Below are 22,670 nucleotides of genomic sequence, written 5' to 3'. Positions count from 1 at the left end.
CCACGTGACAAAAGGTTTGGACAACACTACTATAGGGAATACACACTTAGGCTGCTGTTTTAGTTATGCCAACTGAGCTAACTATACATATTGCTAAAATAAGCTGCTAAAGACTTTTTAAAACAGTAAGGCAAGGCAAGTGTATTTGTTTTAGCACATTTCAGCAGCAAGACAAAACCTTTGGTATCAATTTAAAATATTCATGTAGAAATCAGAACTGGCCATAATCTGGAGATCAGAAATCAGCCATAAACTTCCGAATAATGCATCTCTAATCTCCACAATGCATATTAAAAACAGAAATGGAAATACAGTATGCAGTACCTACAGGGGTTGGACAATGAAACTGAAACACCTGGTTTTAGACCACAATAATTTATTAGTATGGTGTAGGACCTCCTTTTGCGGCCAATACAGCGTCAATTCGTCTTGGGAATGACATATACAAGTCCTGCACAGTGGTCAGAGGGATTTTAAGCCATTCTCCTTGCAGAATAGTGGGTAGGTCACTACGTGATACTGGTGGAAGAAAACGTTTCCTGACTTGCTCCTCCAAAACACCCCAAAGTGGCTCAATAATATTTAGATCTGGTGACTATGCAGGCCATGGCAGATGTTCAACTTCACTTTCATGTTCATCAAACCAATCTTTCACTAGTCTTGCTGTGTTTATTGGTACATTGTCATCCTGATACACGGCACCGCCTTCAGGATACAATGTTTGAACCATTGGATGCACATGGTCCTCAAGAATGGTTCGGTAGTCCTTGGCAGTGACGCGCCCATCTAGCACAAGTATTGGGCCAAGGGAATGCCATGATATGGCAGCCCAAACCATCACTGATCCACCCCCATGCTTCACTCTGGGCATGCAACAGTCTGGGTGCTTCTTGGGGCTTCTCCCAAAGAAGCGTAACTCTCCCGGATGTGGGGAAAACAGTAAAGGTGGACTCATCAGAGAACAATACATGTTTCACATTGTCCACAGCCCAAGATTTGTGCTCCTTGTACCATTGAAACCGACGTTTGGCATTGGCATGAGAGACCAAAGGTTTGGCTATAGCAGCTCGGTCATGTACAGGTCCTTCTCAAAATATTAGCATATGGTGATAAAGTTAATTATTTTCCATAATGTCATGATGAAAATTTAACATTCATATATTTTAGATTCATTGCATGCTAACTGAAATATTTCAGGTCTTTTATTGTCTTAATACGGATGATTTTGGCATACAGCTCATGAAAACCCAAAATTCCTATCTCACAAAATTAGCATATTTCATCCGACCAATAAAAGAAAAGTGTTTTTAATACAAAAAATGTCAACCTTCAAATAATCATGTACAGTTATGCACTCAATAGTTGGTCGGGAATCCTTTTGCAGAAATGACTGCTTCAATGCGGCGTGGCATGGAGGCAATCAGCCTGTGGCACTGCTGAGGTCTTATGGAGGCCCAGGATGCTTCTATTGCGGCCTTTAGCTCATCCAGAGTGTTGGGTCTTGAGTCTCTCAACGTTCTCTTCACAATATGCCACAGACTCTCTATGGGGTTCAGGTCAGGAGAGTTGGCAGGCCAATTGAGCACAGTGATACCATGGTCAGTAAACCATTTACCAGTGGTTTTGGCATTGTGAGCAGGTGCCAGGCTGTGCTGAAAAATGAAATCTTCATCTCCATAAAGCTTTTCAGCAGATGGAAGCATGAAGTGCTCCAAAATCTCCTGATAGCTAGCTGCATTGACCCTGCCTTTGATAAAACACAGTGGACCAATACCAGCAGCTGACACGGCACCCCAGACCATCACTGACTGTGGGTACTTGACACTGGACTTCTGGCATTTTGGCATTTCCTTCTCCCCAGTCTTCCTCCAGACTCTGGCACCTTGATTTCCGAATGACATGCAGAATTTGCTTTCATCCGAAAAAAGTACTTTGGACCACTGAGCAACAGTCCAGTGCTGCTTCTCTGTAGCCCAGGTCAGGCGCTTCTGCCGCTGTTTCTGGTTCAAAAGTGGCTTGACCTGGGGAATGCGGCACCTGTAGCCCATTTTCTGCACACGCCTGTGCACGGTGGCTCTGGATGTTTCTACTCCAGAATCAGTCCACTGCTTCCGCAGGTCCCCCAAGGTCTTCTCCACAATCTTCCTCAGGGTCCGGTCACCTCTTCTCGTTGTGCAGCGTTTTCTGCCACACTTTTTCCTTCCCACAGACTTCCCACTGAGGTGCCTTGATACAGCACTCTGGAAACAGCCTATTCGTTCAGAAATTTCTTTCTGTGTCTTACCCTCTTGCTTGAGGGTGTCAATAGTGGCCTTCTGGACAGCAGTCAGGTCGGCAGTCTTACCCATGATTGGGGTTTTGAGTGATGAACCAGGCTGGGAGTTTTAAAGGCCTCAGGAATCTTTTGCAGGTGTTTAGAGTTAACTCGTTGATTCAGATGATTAGGTTCATAGCTCGTTTAGAAACCCTTTTAATGATATGCTAATTTTGTGAGATAGGAATTTCGGGTTTTCATGAGCTGTATGCCAAAATCATCCGTATTAAGACAATAAAAGACCTGAAATATTTCAGTTAGTGTGCAATGCATCTAAAATATATGAATGTTAAATTTTCATCATAACATTATGGAAAATAATTAACTTTATCACAATATGCTAATATTTTGAGAAGGACCTGTATATTGACCCTGTGGAGCTCCCGACGGACAGTTCTGGTGAAACAGGAGTTGAGGTGCACATTTAATTCTGCCGTGATTTGGGCAGCCGTGGTTTTATGTTTTTTGGATACAATTCGGGTTAGCACCCGGACATCCCTTTCAGACAGCTTCCTCTTGCGTCCACAGTTAATCCTGTTGGATATGGTTCGTCCTTCTTGGTGGTATGCTGACATTACCCTGGATACCGTGGCTCTTGATACATCACAAAGACTTGCTGTCTTGGTCACAGATGCGCCAGCAAGACGTGCACCAACAATTTGTCCTCTTTTGAACTCTGGTATGTCACCCATAATGTTGTGTGTAGCTGCTTTGGGGAATTTAATCTGAGAGAATATTAGATATAAATCTCAGCCCAATTATATATTACTCTAACCTTTTCATTGTAATGAAAAGGTTAGAGTAATATATAATTGCGCTGAGATTAAAGACTTACATAAACAGCATTATCATAAACAAAACCAGCTAAACACTTAGAAAGCCTGGCACTACTGCCTCTCTCTTGAATGCTGGCTTAGTTTTCATGTTTCTTATACAAAACACAGTTTCTAATGGTGAAGTGTTAATTCTGTGCACATTCACAGACATGTGTTAAGAGTTACAGAACCTCCAAATGTTTACAAAATCCAGATTTGCTTTCCTAAATATTTCTTGGCCCAGTTCTGACGTCTGAGCCTACAGGAAATGCAAACTTCAGGTGCTAATAATTTTGTTGGAGCATTATCTATCTGGATTCAGAGCAGTCATTTATCAAAACGTACTGACAAGAATGTGATGAAACATCCATTCACACATCAAAAACGCAGATGCATTTCTTTGTTAGTTGAGCATCAGCAGAAGAAAAAGCAAAGCAAAACAAAGTGTTTCCATTCCCTATACTTTACTCCACATTGTTTCACATTTAATGTTACCAATGTGACAAATGAAGGTTTGTGATGTTTAGAAATACAAATCAGAAAAATGTGCAATGAATTTGTTTGCAGAACAACCTTTTCATGCAAAAGTAAATGCAAGTATTTTTCACCATTTTCTACTGCTTGCTAATCCCTTGAAAAAAATAACTCGTTCATTCAGACAGGATGGACAGAGTCCCTAAACAGCAAATTTTGTGTCTTGCTACCGATTCTAAATTGGATTTATGCCTGGACTTTAACCTTCAAACACTGGAATAAGATTTAATCTATACCATTCTGTCGTAGTTCTGGCTGAGGAGATTTTTGTTTTCCCATTAACTCTGACCAGTGTCCCTGTCCCTGCTGAAGAAAAACATCTCCACAGCATGATGCTACCATCCTCAAGTTTTACGGTGGGGATGATGTGTGCATAGTTGTTAGTTTTCAAGCACACACAGCTTTTAACAAGTAGGCCATAAAGCTCCATCTCATTCTTATCTAACCAGAGATGACCTTCTTCCACATGTCTGCTGTGCTTCCTACACAGCTTCTGGGAAGCTGCAAACTTCTTCCCACTCTTCCACAAAGGCCAGAGTAGTAGAAGACACAAATTATATTTGCCCCTTCAATAGATTCCCCCTTGAGCTTTGAAACTCTGCAGTTCCGTCAAAGTCACCAATATGCCTCTTGGCCGCTTCTCTAATTAATGCTCTCCTTGCTCAGCCTGTACATTTACGTAGATGGCAATAATTTGGTAGGTTTACAGTTGCACGCTTTCCATTTTTGAATGATAGCTGGAACAGTGCTCTGTGAGATGCAAAATGCTGGTGTTAGTGTTAATATTGGGATTATGAGAATACATAAATTTTCTTATTATACTCCTCTCATTCCTTTTTAAAGTGTACAATTACAGCTCTCTGACAAAGAAAATGTACACTACAGATTAAATTAGGATAGATTTGTGAGACTAATTATTATAAAATATTTATTATTATAGGAGCGATTTAAGTTTTTAAAACATAAACATATTAATACTGCTCTTAAACTGCTAAATTTATGGTTTATGATGTATCTTCCAAACTTTGTTTTGTGATGGTCAATCATATAAAATCACAATGTATAAGAAGTGTGTGATTGTAACGTGACAAAAGGTTAAAAGGTGTAGGTGGTATACGTAGATAGAGCACTGTACAGGTCCTTCTCAAAATATTAGCATATTGTGATAAAGTTCATTATTTTCCATAATGTCATGATGAAAATTTAACATTCATATATTTTAGATTCATTGCACACTAACTGAAATATTTCAGGTCTTTTATTGTCTTAATACGGATGATTTTGGCATACAGCTCATGAAAACCCAAAATTCCTATCTCACAAAATTAGCATATCATTAAAAGGGTCTCTAAACGAGCTATGAACCTAATCATCTGAATCAACGAGTTAACTCTAAACACCTGCAAGAGATTCCTGAGGCCTTTAAGACTCCCAGCCTGGTTCATCACTCAAAACCCCAATCCATGGGTAAGACTGCCGACCTGACTGCTGTCCAGAAGGCCACTATTGACACCCTCAAGCAAGAGGGTAAGACAGAAAGAAATTTCAGAACGAATAGGCTGTTCCCAGAGTGCTGTATCAAGGCACCAGTGGGAAGTCTGTGGGAAGGAAAAAGTGTGGCAGAAAACGCTGCACAACGAGAAGAGGTGACCGGACCCTGAGGAAGATTGTGGAGAAGGGCCGATTCCAGACCTTGGGGACCTGAGGAAGCAGTGGACTGAGTCTGGAGTAGAAACATCCAGAGCCCCTGTGCACAGACGTGTGCAGGAAATGGCCTACAGGTGCCGCATTCCCCAGGTCAAGCCACTTTTGAACCAGAAACAGCAGCAGAAGCGCCTGACCTGGGCTACAGAGAAGCAGCACTGGACTGTTGCTCAGTGGTCCAAAGTACTTTTTTCGGATGAAAGCAAATTCTGCATGCCATTCGGGAATCAAGGTGCCAGAGTCTGGAGGAAAACTGGGGAGAAGGAAATGCCAAAATGTCAGAAGTCCAGTGTCAAGTACCCACAATCAGTGATGGTCTGGGCTGCTGTGTCAGCTGCTGGTGTTGGTCCACTGTGTTTTATCAAGGGCAGGGTCAATGCAGCTAGCTATCAGGAGATTTTGGAGCACTTCATGCTTCCATCTGCTGAAAAGCTTTATGGAGATGAAGATTTCATTTTTCAGCACGACCTGGCACCTGCTCACAGTGCCAAAACCACTGGTAAATGGTTTACTGACCATGGTATCACTGTGCTCAATTGGCCTGCCAACTCTCCTGACGTGAACCCCATAGAGAATCTGTGGGATATTGTGAAGAGAACGTTGAGAGACTCAAGACCCAACACTCTGGATGAGCTAAAGGCCGCTATCGAAGCATTCTGGGCCTCCATAAGACCTCAGCAGTGCCACAGGCTGATTGCCTCCATGCCACGCTGCATTGAAGCAGTCATTTCTGCAAAAGGATTCCCGACCAAGTATTGAGTGTATAACTGTACATGATTATTTGAAGGTTGACGTTTTTTGTATTAAAAACACTTTTCTTTTATTGGTCGGATGAAATATGCTAATTTTGTGAGATAGGAATTTTGGGTTTTCATGAGCTGTATGCCAAAATCATCCGTATTAAGACAATAAAAGACCTGAAATATTTCAGTTAGTGTGCAATGAATCTAAAATATATGAATGTTAAATTTTCATCATGACATTATGGAAAATAATGAACTTTATCACAATATGCTAATATTTTGAGAAGGACCTGTATGTCGAGCTTGTGGAGTACTAACAAAATAACATTTATTTTAAAGGAAATACAAAGGTTAACAACAGAGTTTATCTAAGTTCACAGATCCCCTCCCCCCAAACCAACGTAGTGACTGTCAAGCCAGACCTAAGCATTTCCACCCATCCCCCTTATCCTCCTAATGGGAAATTGCGAAAGCCATTTAGAGACCACCACAGTGCAACCAGGCAGAAGGACCCAGGGACCTGTCAAACACAAGGAAGACTGCCTGTCACGGAGCAGCAAAAGACTGTGTAAGCCTCTGAGGCATTCCACTATCCCCGCTGACAGCTTGTGTTTACAGTCATTTTGTGTGGCTTGAAAAGGTGATGTGGGAAGAGGAAAAAAAGGAGGAAAGGGGGCAGCAGAAAGGGAAAAAACATCTGTGAGGGGTGATGTATGTGAATGTGAGCATGCGAACAACTGTGAGTGTTCGCAGGACTGAATGTGTGTTAGGGGGAGGGAATGAATGAATGCTAAGGGGTCCTGAGACATCTGGGGGCCATGGCCAGTTCCTCCTTCTAAAAGAGTGTAAACACACTTTAAAAACACTGAGGTGGTAGGAATTCCGCAAAGTTCAAATAAGTAGTACAGACGCTTTCCAAGAAAGATTTTGGGTATTTTGTGAGACATTTGAAGGTCCTTTGGGAGAAGCATTCCCAGCTGTGACAAGCATGTGTTTTAAATAAGGAGTTCCACTCCTCCTTCCCAACACATATCAATATGTGCATAATCAAAGAGAGATTTGGGCTATGCATGCATCTTGCACATTTTCATCACCTGGTTCTTAGCTAAATTTTTAAAGAGTCTAAAGTGCACCCATATGACACACGACTGTAGAGAGAGTGGTTATATCTAACCCAAATGCAACAAAGGGAGCAACAAGTACAACAGCATCTGCTCTGTGCTCTTAAGCTGGTTTGAAAGCAGTCTGTAATTGTCAGAATGCTACAGTAGAGAGCATCTCATTTCTGAACCAAAGCCATGCATCTGGAATGAGAAGGCAGCGGACTCGGCTCTTTCATTTTAACACGGCCATTTCCAGAAGACATCACCTTTCATGTTCTGTTTTTCTATTGGCCATGGATAGGGTGTACTCTTTAACCTTTATACAATATTTGGCTTGGGAATTATGTGTGCACATACGTCTCTAAATGCTGACAGCGAGCTCTCCACTGATCCAAAGAGAAAAAAAAAATTTTTAAAACCTAGATACACCTATCAGTGTGGGAGAATATGGACCACCACAGCTGCTTTCTAATAAGCCACCATTCACTTTTACATATGTTAGGACTTGGTGGGAGGTGATAGGCAGGGATTCTTTGAGTGGCTCCTTTTTCGCTGAAGACTGGAAATAAGTCAAATGACAGCTGTTATTTCAAAGTGGATTCACACCCGCCGATATTACTGGCTTTGTTTATTCCCCGTCAGATAATTACCTTCCGTTTTTTTGTACAAAGGGTGTGAAGTGAGAAGGAAGAAAAACAACAAAACGTGATTCAGATGATTAGGTTCATAGCTCGTTTAGAGACCCTTTTAATGATATGCTAATTTTGTGAGATAGGAATTTTGGGTTTTCATGAGCTGCATGCCAAAATCATCCGTATTAAGACAATAAAAGACCTGAAATATTTCAGTTAGTGTGCAATGAATCTAAAATATATGAATGTTAAATTTTCATCATGACATTATGGAAAATAATGAACTTTATCACAATATGCTAATATTTTGAGAAGGACCTGTACATTTAACCTGTCTTCAGCATCTTATATTGGCAATAAGCAGGATTTGTCCGTGACCCACTGATAACAAGTCCACTTTGAGTGGGGACCCACCAGTTGAGAAAGACTGTCGTGGAGAATGTAAAAAGCTGCTAACATTTCCAAGTATAGCAGACAGAGGTTGAAAACTTGAAAAGATAAAATAGAACAACTCTAATGTAATATATTCAGATTTGTTCTTATCTGCTTTAGGCCTCGCTCTCTCTCACTCTTTTGCTGCCTGATTGAAACGCAAACATGTTGTAGAAAATACAGTGATCTTCCATCTTTCTTCCATCTCTGTTTCCTCTGTGTGCAATTTACACACCTCACTAATACTGAAAATAGCTAACTTTAAATCTTCTCAAACTATGTACAACTTCCACACCAGAGTGTTGCTTTCAAATGGACCTAGTAGAGTTAACATTATGCATTCACTGTTTAAAAAAATGATCAGTAAATGATCAGTGAAAAAAAAAGATTTTTGAGTTTCCAGCGCGACTGGTAGATAAAGCTGATAATACTCCGATTAGGGTCACCAGACAACTTTTCTAGTCAAAATACAAGCAAAGTTGTTGTGAATGACTGCCTATCCATCATATTCCTTTTTGGCTGTAACGATATAGTGATGCTCTCATTTACAGACAATGAAAGGTCTTTGAACTGGACACCCTTTTGAAGAGAATGGACTATAATTTTAAACACTGATCCTAAACACCATTGTCAAAACACCAGTTTTGATGTAAGTCAACCCTGCAAAAAATTAACTAAAACAAAAGTTCAATACATTGAAACCTAACAGCATGAAATGTCTTTGTGAAAGTTTTATTCAAACAAAATCTCTCATGGTAATGGTAGAAACCTAACTTTAGGAATTATGTTTCTTTTTTCTCTTTTCTTTTCTTTTCAATTAATGTAAAACAAGTATTTGTTACAATTTGTTATTTTAATATTACAGGGATTATGATATATGTGCATGTGGAGTCTGTATCTTTTCAGCCTGTTATAATTTTCCTGTCATTCTGTAATTGTTGCCAAAACAATGTATCCCCTATCCAATGGAGGACTACTCATAACTGCAACACATTACACTGTAATCATACAAAAGCACATCTCCACTTCCACACAGCCAGACATGAAAGCTGCTCTCAGTGGCTACCGGACACAATAATTCCATCAGCAAACCCAGAGGCTGCTAAAACAACAATCCTCTTGTTAGGCCAAATCCACAGATATGTCTGTGATGATGGCGAATCACAGTGGCAACATCCTGCAAATATCCAGAGATTAGCTTCAAGTGACACCAATACCAGTCTCACGATCCCAAGCTCCCACACCACAACGATACACACAAAACACACGTCCCATCTAGGGACTTGTCGTTCGACAAGTCTGTCAGGCTGCCAGAGGAACTCCGGCCAACACTCACCACCCTTGCCAACAGGCTCCACTCTGCCCCAGCCTCACTTTTCAAGACCTGACGATTTCATTAATTGGCTGAAACCGGAGTGGGTCGTCATTCTTTTCCAGGGAATGTTTTGGAAATTAAAAGTACTGTCCTGTTTATTCACTCTAAATGCTCAGGTAGGCTTAAATTAGGTGTTGCTAAAAAACACTTCAGAAAACAAGAAGTCCAGATTAATGAAGTATTTCCAGGGATCCATCCCTTAACATTTCTTCCAAAAATATTCACATTTCAGTTTTTTACAAAGACAAAAACTGAGAAGTGTGTATTTCTATTCAGCCCCCTTTAATCTAATACCCTTAAATAAAATCCTGTACAGCCAAGAAGACGCCACCATATGTGATACCGTCTATAATAAAAATCCGTCTCACATAAAATCCGTCTCAAATAAATATCAAATAGAACACGTGGAAGTTTGTGGTTGTAACATGACAAAATGTGGAAATGTTCAAGGGGTTTGAGAAACTTTGCTAAGGGCTCTTAAACTGTCATTAAATAAAATGAAAAAAATAAAATAACATAACTGAAACCAATTAAAATCACATAGTAAATTATGTTCCACCTACAAATAATTAATTTAGCAATGTATGTTTCCGCCTGTTATCATACACCAACACAAAGATTCAGACATAAAGGAAGAAAAACCCTAGCAGCGGGAGCAACTAAAAAGGGAAGGGCTAGTGGATAAATAGAAGAATAAGAGAGGATGGGGTGGTGGGATGGTGACAGTATTTATAGACAACAAGTGATGGGATGCTCTTGTTAGAGCGCGGCCCACTGAGTCAGATCACAAACGCACCGCTGAAAGGTCATGTGACCGTATTTCATGCTCCAGCGCGCTGTGAAAGCAACAGAAAGGGAGTAAGTTCTGGAGGAGGGCATGGCAGGAGAAGAAAAGAGCGTCAGAGATGAAAGAGGAAGAAAGAGGGCTAAAACTACATCTGAACTCCGACTGTGCCTGATGCCCCTTTGTAACTAAGCAGTGTACAAACAAACTCTTCTTTCTCAACCCTTTTGTCATTTAGAGGACAAGACTGTTTCCCACTATTTGGGCTTCGACCTCAATTACCGAATGCGGTCACAAATTTGTTTCATAACCGGTGCGGACAAAAACACTCTCCCCAGGCGACCAGGGCTCAGGAGTTGAAGCCCATTTAGAAATGTTGCTTTTTATAACATAGTGTGTAATCACTTTGAATGATGCCACTGTTTTGGTCTAATATGGGCCCCAAAACTGGTTTTGGAAGAGGATCTGTGGAGGCAAGACACAATCCCCAGAGCTATTGTAGTTTTCCCCCCAAGAGAGGCCACAGTTGTAATCCTCCAAATATCACACCTAGGAGGCAACAAACTGACCCATACATGTAAAGCCTAAAACATTAACATCATGTCTTCTTTCTAGAAAAGACTGAAATGGAGGGTCAAAGGTTGTGTTAAGAAAACCTATTTACAGGAACTGCACAAGTATACGTTCTCTTTTATCTTTTTTATATTTTTCACATTAAACCACATACGTCAGTGTATCTTATTGAAATATTATGTGATAGAACAACAGAAAAAAAGTGCCATAATTTTAAAGTAGAAGCAAAAAATAGATGGCTTTCATTTTTTACAGAGAAGGATCTTAAACATGTGGCCTGTTTTGGATTCGGTTCGCCTGGGAACCACCTTTTGCTTCAATTACAGCTACAAGTGCTGTGGGGTATGTTACAGCTTTGCGCACAAAGAGACTGAAATGCCTATTTTCCTGTGTAAAATAGTTCAGATTCTATTAGGTTGCATGGGGAGCATGTATGAATATCAGTCTTGCCACAGGTTCTCAGTTAGATTAAGGTTAAGACTGTGCCATTCTAACACATGAATGTGCTTTGATCTAAACCATACCATTTTAGTTCCAACTCTAGCTTTAAGGTTGCAGTCCTGCTGGAAGGCGAACGTCCAGCTCAATATAAAGTATTTTGCAGCCTCTAACAACTTTTTTCCAGGATTAGCCTGTATTTGGTTCCATCCTTCAACTATTGTATTTACTGTTAAGTTTCACTTTCCATTTAATTTAATTGTTAAAGGCCTTTCTAGGGACGGGTGTTGCGAACTATCCATGGCTATAAACACTGTAATGCAGGCATGAGATTATTTTCAGGTAATGATCTAGGTGTATTGCTCCTGTCCCTATGAAATAAATATTAAATGAATAAATAAACTCCGACTGCCTTCCCTGTCCTTACTTAAGAAAAGCAACCATACATGTGTCACAGTAGCAATGGTGAATTCAGGATGATGTGCCCAGTGTTCATTGTTTTGTCCCAAAATAGTATTTAATGAAGACCATAAAAGGTTCAGTTTTGGTCTCACCTGACCATGGCACCTCCTTCCACATTTTAGCTGTTTCTACTAAATGGCCGGTGGCAAAATGCAAGCAGAGCTTCTTGTTTCATCAATAGGGTTTTGCTTGCCAGTCTTCTATGAGGGCCACATTTGTTGAAACCCGAATTTGCAATTTCTGCAACTCCAGAAGTTTCAGAGTTACGAAAGGTGTTTTTATTTAATGCTTTCCTTGAATAGCCAGTCAGTTCAGGTGGAGGCCCATGTATTGGAAGGTTTGCAGTTGTGCCATACTCTCCCCATTTTCAGATGATGGATTGAAGAGTGCTCAGTGAGATATTCAAAACATGGGATGTTGTTTAAACATCTGCGTAACTTTATCCCTGACCTGTCTTCTGTGTTCCTTGGTCTTCATATTATTGTTTGTTGAATAATGTTCTCTAAACATCAGTCAGATTAAAAATGAAAGGGCTGAATAGAAATGCCCACCACAGTTTCAGGTTGAAAAATGTTGAAAACTATGCATCATTTTCCTCCAACTTCACAGTACTGTTTTGTGATCTATTACATAGACCACATTTGTGGCTGTATAGTGTCAAAATGTGAAAAGTTTTTAATACTTTTGTTAGGTGAAGAGGGAAAAAAATACCAGCGGGATACTGTGACAAAAAGCCCAGATAGACATACAGAACATAGTGACACAAAAGAACTATGAACACTCATCTGGATGTGCAGACTTTTAGACAGTGCAGGCCTAAGGATGGGCACAATCGCACTCACAGACACTCAAGCCCGCCACACAATAACACCACATTAAAGAGCGCATGTATGGACAGGTGAGTGTTGGTGCAGGGTCTTCATCTCTTTCAACCTGCGCTACTTCAAACACCACCCTGAATGAAGATAAAACCAGGGCCTCAGTGCTGAAAACAAAAGAAGTGCTACAACTGAGAAAATAAGATACACAGAAAAAAAAAATGCCTATAAAGGTTTTAAGCGTTCTGAACATTTCTAGTTTAAAAATGGCTTCCATATTCACACATAGATTTCATAGGTTTTGATTTTTTTCATCTGATATCAAAAACAGGGAAGATAATTATAGCTCTGACTACAGTTATACACAACTCTATTAAAGCCAAATGTTTATTGTATAAATGAGAGGGCAAAAATATTAAGAGGAAAGAGGAGGGACAAAAACAGAGAGAATCAGAGACTTCACAAGTTTCAATGTCTATGAAATGCAAGCCTTAGAAAAAAACTTTTATAGCAGCTGCATGACTTTATACTAAAGAATGAAAAATATTTAATTTGAGTACATTTATTCATTCATGGAAAAAAAGACATGTTAAAAATAATTGTTTTTTTTAATACTTTGTCAGTACAACGCTTATTACCACTCCTATAAAACAAATGCACTTAAGGCATTTGATCTTAATCTATTCTTAACACTTTTCAAGTGATCAGAGTCTAGAAGCTTTGAATTAGTAATCTATGAGTAACAGGTTCCCTGCAGTAAAATAAGAAACAGAGGACCGTTTCTTTTATCCACTCTTCAAAATGAGAAAAGCAAGTGAACATGCCATTCAATTAGGGTAGATGTGTGTAGATCTACGTTAGTCATGAAAAGGCTACAAAACAATAGATACTCATCTACACTTCTCTGCAAGCCCAAACGGGGCAACAATTAATACATTAAAAGTGGTGGAGTATGAGTGATGGCAAGGTTCCCATAGTGAGGAGGATGTTTGATTCACTCTCTGCTGGAGCAGCAGAGATTGAAATCCTGGGCTCGCCAAGTAAAGCGACCAAACTATTTTTTGGGATGGAAGGCTAGAGAAAAAGTTTTTTCTGTCCAACCATCTCATTTTGAGTTTCCGAAACACTACTGCAACTTTAACGGGAACTTTGCGCTTCAGGAACCTTACTAGTGTACATGGCATTCTAAATATAAATCTGGCAGAAATCTGACAGAAGACTAAATATGTTTCTTCCTGGATCATCTGCCGGATAATGATATGACCTAAAAAACACAGAAATGGTTCACCATAACCATCACAGTCCCAAAGCATCAGAAAAGATCCAGGGCTCTGGAAGATCTGGAGAGATTAGGCACAGAGCAATGGTCAAATAGGCCTCTCTCTGTGTGCACCAACATTGTGAAATGTTACCGCTGTCTTATTGCCATAAGGGGATTGTACAAAGCATTAAAATTAGGGCGGCACAAGTCACTTGAAAAAAAACTAACCTGATCTTTAAAGTTTGGTGTTTTTTCCACACTAAACGTTATTCCTCATAGTGCTCAAATATATGTTGAATTTGTCTAAAACTCGCAATGTGAGATTAAGCCACGGCATCAAAAGAAGAGTTTATTTCAAGGATTTTTAATGCGCTTCTTTTTTATTGAAAAAAGTCCATAACATTGCCAAAAAATCTATTGTATTTTCTACAGATCTAAGTTCAGGCTTTAATAATTATTTTTAACAATTTAAATGATAATGCAATTATAAGAATATGGTTCCTTAGCCCAGCAAAGATTATCAGTTTAGCTTTCATTTAGTCAAAAAAGTAACACAAGAAAAACCTTTCATTTAAAGTGTTACTATAAAAATAGTAACAAATTAGTAAACATGTTATTACATTTTTAAGATAAGTTTGGTCCTACAAGGAAAAACATAGTTGCTCAAGGCAGAAACTACATAAAACCAGATGGGAAAATAAAATGTCCTGTTCCTTGATGTGTATCATCCCTCACCATAATGAGTTTGCCTATTTAACCGAAACTAATCAGATGAAGACCACCCATCAGTAAAACCATCTATCCCAGTAAAAACAACATCTATCCCCGTCTGTTTCAAAGGGGTTAAGAAGTTGTATCTCCTTAAAGAAAAGCACTAAGGTTGATTACACTTCATGTGTTTCTCCCACATACATGATGAGAGCAGAATGGAGCCTTCAGTCCAGGCACATTACTGTTTAGACTGGTTGTTGCAGTTGGATTAAGATGTTAGCCATCCCCTGTTAACTCCTCTTTGCTAGTCCTAACATGGTAAGGAAGGAGATGGAGCCAGATGAAAGGATATGAGACGTAACATGGGACCAGATTGTAAGTCTCATAAAGGCCAAAAGGTTAAGGAGAGAAGAGGGCTTTTCTTCTCTCTTCCTCTCTCTCCTTCTCCCCACCATGTATATTCCAAATGCTAACACCAGCCCAACATTTTTTGGTTCCTCCCTCCTCTTCTTCTATCTCTTGCTCTGCAGAACCACTGATGTAAGGTCCATTGTGAGAGCACTGGTTGCCCTCCGCCTGGTCTCTGTTACAGCCTGACCACTGACCCAATCACCTGCCTTTTAGATAGGTTTTAGGGTCACAGGTTCAAAACAAGGTAGCTAAACTGTGAACAGCAGGCGGTATGTTCCTTTAAAACAATCCCTCCTCCCTGCATCACTGTGTCTTTCATTTTTCTCTCTCATTCCTTCACCCCTCACAGCTTCCCTCTCCTTCTGGCCTTCCCATCCATGTACACACAGAGAGTGACCCACCGCCTCAGCTCTGATTAGCATAGGGTCCCAGAGCGAGGAGAACATGCGGGCTAAAAGTGGGTGGGGGGCCCCTTTAACAACACAGGAGGGTAAAGCTTCAAGTTTCCAACTCTTGCCATCACCTGACTTCCCTTACATGGGTTTCTGCTACCAGAATGCAGGCAGCAAAGTAAAGCAAGGTTAATTATTCCTTTTTGTTAGTAGAGAAACAGAACAGGGAAGGTCGTCAAAATTCAAAATAGCGCTGCATGTGAAGTCTGGCATATGTCCGTAATGTGTTTTGTTTGAAATGCAACATGGCTCTCTTTACAAAGAAAACAGAATGAATAATAAAGTAAAGCATTTCAAATTTCACTCTGCAGCATCAGGATCACTAAGTGTATTCATTCATTGTGTGAGATACAGATGTTTTTCAGTCAGCGTGCAAAAAGAAAAAAAAAACTTGATCTCAACTCTATTTTTTGCAATGTGACCCTTTTAAAAGTATTCAAACCTCTTGAATGTTTTACATTTTTGTCATGTTAAAACAAGAAACCTTAATGTACTTTGTTGATTTCTGCTTTTAGACAAACACAAAGTACTGCAAATTTGTAAACTGTCAGGGAAATGATTTTTTTTTTTACATATGCATGCCATGCATTTGTATTCAGCCCCCCTGAGTAAATAATTTCCAGAACCACATTTTACAGCAATAACAGCTGCGGATCCTTTGGGGTATTTTTCTATGAGCTTTGCTGGAGTTCAACATTTTTGCCTGTTATCTCAAGCCCAGTAAAATTCAATGGAAAGCCATTTGCAACTCTTGCCAAGGATTCTTAATTGGGTTTAGGTCTGGACTTGGATTGGGTCATTCTAACACATGAATCAGCTTTGATCTGACCTATTCATTTAGAGTTCTGGCTGTATGTTTAGGGTCAAAGTCCGACTGGAAGGTGAACCTCCACCCCAGTCTCAAATCTTTTTCAGCCTCTAACAGGTTTTCTTTCAGGATTCCCTCCATTTAGCTCCAGCCATCTTCCCACCATCTCTGTGTAATGTCCTTGTCTCTAATAAACAGAATCTTCCACAAAGCATGATGCTCCCATCACCACGTTTCTTCGTGGGGATGGTGTGTTTAGAGGGTGATGTGCAGAGTTAGTTATCCATCACAAAAGTTTTTTTTTTTTCGTCTTATCTTGCCATAGAATCTTCCTTCACATGTTTGCTGTGTCCACTCATATGTTATATAACAAACTTTAACAAAACATTTTCATGGCCAACTCCTCCATAAAGGCCACATTTGAGGATTGCATAGCTAGTAGTTGGCAAATTCTTCCACCTGAGCTGTGGATCCCTGCAACTTCTTTAGAGTTGGTTCCTGGCTGTTTCTCTGATTAATAATTGCCTTTCCCGACCTGTTTTGGCTCTTTTCCATTACCTGGTTCAACTCAACTCGACTTTACTCAGATCTACACAACTCTGTCATTTTCCATTAGAACGGGGGACCACCTGAATGTGGGCGGGGTCATCATTGCAAGGCGGCCTGAGAACATGCCATGATTTGTATGCGACAAACCACCATCTAACTGCCTCTGTATTTTCTCATTAGGCACCTATAACAAATATGTCTACAGTGTGTTTTTTTACCATGGTGTTGATTCAAGAGTTGCAATTTTTCTTACAGCTCGGAGTACACTCAGTCACTGAGTTTCCTAAAAATGGTTTAAATCTTATAATGGAGTCGCTTTCATGACTTAACCACTGACACCACCCCCTAGCCAATCAGAGTCCGGTAGTCTTCTGATGTCACATTTTCAGCTCGACTCAGCACGCTTAGAACCCCAGCGGAGAACACACTAAAAAAGGAGCTGGTACCAAGTACAAGTACCTAATGGAAAACCCTAAAACCAAGCGGAGTCAAGTCGAGTTGAGTACATAACAGTTAAAAAGGGGCTTAAGACTAGTTTGCCATGTCTTAGTAGATTTGGAGATGTGCCACTTGTGGATGATGGATTGAACTGGACTGTGTGAGATATTCAAAGCTTGGGATATTGTTTTAGGACTTAACCCTGCTTAAACCTTCTCCACAACTTTATGATTGACCTGGCTGCTGTGTTCCTTGGTCTTCATGATGCTGTTGGTTCACTAATGTTCTCTAACAAACCTCTGAGACCTTCAAAAAACAAGTGTATTGATACTGAGACTAAATTACAAGCAATGAAGTCACAATTATAGGACCTCGGAAGACAGCTAGTTGCACTAGGTTTTATCTAGTTTTATCAAAGAAAAGGGGTGTGAAAACATATAGGAGTCAGACTTTTGAGAATTTTCTTTGTAAAACCATTGAAAACCATGTTCTCTTTCCCTTGTTGCTTTACAGGTATGCTCTTCTTTGTGTTGAACTGTCGCAGAAGATCCCCATGAAATACACTGAAGTTTGTGGATTTTCTGCGCACCTCTAGATACGATGCCATGACTTTTTGTCATGATTGGAGGTGACAAAGAACCCAAGTGGTAGCAGGACATCTGCAGGTGCATGGAGGATGGATACATTTTAATAAAAAGACTAAAACCTACAGGAAACGAAGGAAAACTCAGGAACCAGGACTAACAGGAAAAGCAGGATAAACAGCAAAGCAGCTGAACAAACAGACGACCCGACAATCAAGGAACAAAAAACACAAACTTAAATCCAACAGGATTAAGAGAACTACATGAAGAACAAGTTGGTACAATTAACAGAAAAACACAAAACAGGTGTGGATTATGACACTTTTTGTTTCCTTTGTATACTTAAACACCATTACAACAATGTCAGTCTCTTAATAAATGAATGTCTTTCACATTCTGTCATATGAAAATATATTTGGTGCTGTAATCTGTGTAAATGTTAAGCAATGCCCAGTGGTTACAGGTTAAGGTAAAGTCACAGCTGGCTAGTTTTGCATCCTACATTTATGGTATGGTTTTATCCAAAAAATCAAATCCTTCCAAATGATCTGCTGAACTGCCTTCCACACTGCCATAGACTCCCTAAAGCCTGCTTGTTGAAGACCTACCAGACTACATGGCTTACCTTTTAGGAACAAATCAAGGTGTTGCTGCGGTCGGTTATCACATGAGATTCTTAGCTGAATCCCGATTTTCCATTTGGATTACCATCTTTGCGGTCTGCTCCATTACTTTGCCCTTCCTCTAAAATCCTTCCCTCAGGTTATGGAGAAGTACTTTTTAACTCATTACTAATCACAATCATTTCCTCCTGTCTCTTTTTTAATTCTGATCAGGTGGTTGAAAAACTCATAGCTTGGTATTTTTACAAAAAATATTTGAAGGTTATTTGGCCACCCAAATGGGTATACTATGTTGTAATTGTTTTGTAACCTAACACTTGTTTAAACCTCTCCACAACTTTATCCCTGACTTTCAAGGACCTCTGAAACCTATTCTGTTTACTAATGAGGTAATTTATGTAGGCAGTTGGTTCCACTATATTTTATTGAGGGCTATCAGACTAAAAACGGAATATATGTACATAAAACGCTTTTCAGATTTTGTATGCTTATCCTTCTACTTCACAGTATGTCACATAAATCCCAATAAAATACACCGAAGTTTGAGGTTGTAACCTGACATGTGAAAAAGTTCAAACTGTATAAATATTTTCACAAGGCAGTGTATATGAGTTTATTTCAGCTAAACAGATCAGACCTCACACTATAAGCCATACATTGTGGTTTGTTTATTAAAAACAGTATGCTGCATATACTTAGAATAACTTACCATTCCATGACCACAGTCAGTCCCATCAGCCAGAGGCATGTGCTGAGTGCGACAACCTTTGTGGTCCCCCTCAGCGCTCGTGCACCACAACCTTTTGCACTGTTTCTGTGAAAATTAAAAACAATTCACTGTAAAACCTGGATTGACAAGGCCAAAAAAATGCCTACTACTGTTACAATCTTTTGAAACTTAAACATTTTACCTGTAACTTTTGGCACCTGATGAGTATTGCTAGTGTTAGGATCTCTAGGTCTTGAGTTTTGGGCCTCTCATGTTTTATTTTAGGGTATTTTGGTCCCTTTGTCTTTTAGTCCATTTTTTGCATTAATCAGGTTCTGTTAGTTACTGCTCTACCTTTTTCTTGTGTTTCTCTGGGTTTATGTTGCTCATTTTCTTTTTTCAGTTGCCTTAAACTCAAAGGTTTTATGACTTTTGTTTCCTTGTTTTTGTCAAATTTCACATTAATCCAGACTGCCTCCTGACTGCCTCCTGCTTGTATTTAGGTCCTCCACCACACTCAAACAAGACTACAAATGGAGAAGGTCAGAGTGCAAACTTTAGTTTACTCAAACAAAATGATGTATTTATAACTTCTAACTAATGCGTATCAACCAAAGTACCATCAACGTCTACGTGGTTGAATCCTACTCAGACTATGCATCAAATAAAACGTTTGTCTACACAGGAACTTTTTCAAATCTGTGGAAGAAATTGCAAGTGTTCACATCGTGTGATGGTGCATCATATCGAACCTAAAAATACAAAAATAATAAACAGGAGCACGAGACAAAAAGTCGAGCACAAATGTATTTTTAAAACTGCTTAAACACGCTGTTCGTCAGCTGAATTTACTTTTTAGGATGACACCCCCCCCCCCCCCCAGTTTGTCTGCTGTGATGTTGCAATGACAACATCATCATGATAAACCCACATTTTCCTCCCTACACTCTACATAAAGGACATTGAAAGCACATCCAACTGGCCAGACATATTTATCAGAGAGCAGAGTTTTCAGTGATGCACCTGAAATTACAGCCAACCAAATATTGCATCCAAACACACATCGATACTGAGATGACGACTAGGATTCAATAGGACTGAAATTTAAAACATTAACAGTAAACCTTTTTTTAGAATACAATTGTGTTTCAGCCTCTTCTAAACTTCGCATGCCCATTTCTATCTAACTCACTCACTAATTATTTTTACTAATGGACAGAGTATTCGGCAAAAGTAATTTTACTCAGCCAGGATATGGTAGATTTCCTTTATTTGTATCATTACTGTCATTTTGTAAATACAAATGAGCTTTGCCTGGAGCAGTGAAACAAATCTCAGCTGAAAAGGTTTTTGTGATCCTTTCATTTATTGTTACGAAGCCTTTCTTCATTTCTCCTGAAAAACATCATTAATACAGATGCATCTAATCACAACTGACTGTGGGATTGTCCACTCTAAATGCATCTGGGACAGAAACAATCTAAGTTATTTTTTAAACATTTCTTAGAAAAGAATTTTTGAATATTACGTTTGTATCATTGTATTTAATTATTATTTCCATGATAGAGTAGCCTATAGATAAATGAAATGTACTGGTCAATCTGCCAGAGATTAGAATCTGCCATTTTTTCTAATCAGCTGGTCAAAAATGGAAAAATCCTTCTTAATCAATACTTGCATGGAATCTAAGAAATGTAACCACTCTCTGGCTTTTTTACTTAATAAAAACCAAATACAGGTTAGGGACATATGCTTTCAAGTATAAATGGGGACAATATTGTAATTTCTTTCTTTTTCTGTTGGATTCAAAACTATCTATGGGTCAAAGTCCTGGGTCAAAAATTCTACATTTGTCAAACTTGGAATCAGCAAGTTAGACCTCAAAGAAAATCAGCCAGGAAAGGCATGATTAGGGTAAATCTAATTTAAATGCATTCTAAAATTTCTATGAGGAAATCTGAATGTTTCAGTGATTGTTTCACAAATTGGTCAAAAAAATGGAAATCTGCCTATTATTGCTTCTTCAATGGTGTTCATTATGTTGTCAGTTCTCATTGTCTCTTGGAAACATCTGTTTTCTTTCCTTTAATGACCTATAAAATCCCAAAGTCACAATTGCTTTAGTATGAAAAGAAAGTGATAGCAGTAAGTATACAGTAACGCCAAGCATTAGTCATACGTCTTTAGGAGGTTTTTCAACTGATAATTGAAAAGCGTATAAAGAAATTTTGAGAACCCAGTTTTGAATAAATGCACACATACACATGGGTTAGTGTCCTAACCCAAATTTTTGGCTAAATTTATACACATTTTACATTATTTAATTTTCTTTTGAGAGATGCCTGTCTCCTTTCCTATCAAAAACCAACTTCTTTGTCAGGAATATGAATAGGTTTGGGCGTAATGTTCTAAGGTCTTGATTAATTTTAAAAAATACTTTATTCCTTAATTTTATTGCATGTCAACTTACCATATAGGGACAAATTTGAGAACCAGGACCAAACATCAGTTCACACTGTTTGTTGGCATTGTAGATCTGACCAGGGAGAAGTTTTGGAAGCTCATATGTTCTGCCCACAGGCTCATCCAGGAGGCACTCCCCGTATCCAGTGCTGGCAGACAGAAAGAACGTATATCAAAGAAAATTAAAGAGAAAAGCACTAGGCCTTACTATAGTTAACATGAAATGCATATTCACAGAGAAACTGCAAGGTAATAGAGTATTTTATGACCCTAAAAAGCTTGAACATCTCAGTGTCATGTCTGACATAAAGGCAAAGTAAACATGTCTCTGTCATTGTCTAAGATCATCATCAGATATGTTTCCTCTGTGGGTGGTCTGGACAGTTACCTAAAGAGATTAATTCCTTAAAGTCTATTGGTAAATATTGTCTGTAATAAACTTAGATTTCTTAGGGTTTAAAACAGCATTTTACATCAGTGAACAGGATTTATATTCTGACAATTTTGATCCTAAGGGCAGTTAAATAAATTTGTGAATATTTCTATATAATAATTTATTGTGCTGTAAATCAACACCACCGTGGGCCACAGAACAGTAACAGAGACAACAAAGGCACAGCTGGAAAGAACATATACGCACCAGCAGCCAACATGTACAATCATCAGGCTGCATGGCGGTGAAAAGGCACCAGTCAAACATATTTGCAAAGTGAGCCAAGCAACAAAGGACCTCTTCTTTTTTTTGTTTACTTTGGGAAAAAAAGGAAACCCTCAGATAAGACATGTATAGATGTGTAATTACACAACATGTCTGCACTGCTCTGACAAATCTCATCCTGGATTGAGCAGCTAAAACACCTGCTCCACAAAGCAACCAGCTGATGTGACAGGCTAATAATTATACAGGATTATCCAGGGTTTCAGTCACTTTGTG

General features: G+C 39.2%; 1 protein-coding gene across 1 annotated transcript in view; it reads right to left on the bottom strand.

The window, feature by feature from the left end:
• Positions 1-22,670, bottom strand: part of LOC124878850 (A disintegrin and metalloproteinase with thrombospondin motifs 20-like) — a 142,756-nt gene that overhangs the window by 78,226 nt on the left and 41,860 nt on the right. The window contains exons 10-11 of the mRNA XM_047382995.1: positions 21,744-21,885; positions 19,274-19,378 (exon numbers count right to left, since the gene is read on the bottom strand). Of these exons, the coding sequence (XP_047238951.1) occupies positions 19,274-19,378; positions 21,744-21,885 (247 nt within the window). The remainder of the gene's footprint in view (positions 1-19,273; positions 19,379-21,743; positions 21,886-22,670) is intronic.

This window comes from Girardinichthys multiradiatus, chromosome 2 (assembly GCF_021462225.1).
Source record: "Girardinichthys multiradiatus isolate DD_20200921_A chromosome 2, DD_fGirMul_XY1, whole genome shotgun sequence".
In the NCBI taxonomy this organism is placed as follows: domain Eukaryota; kingdom Metazoa; phylum Chordata; class Actinopteri; order Cyprinodontiformes; family Goodeidae; genus Girardinichthys; species Girardinichthys multiradiatus.
This window is presented reverse-complemented; position numbering and strand designations above follow the sequence as displayed.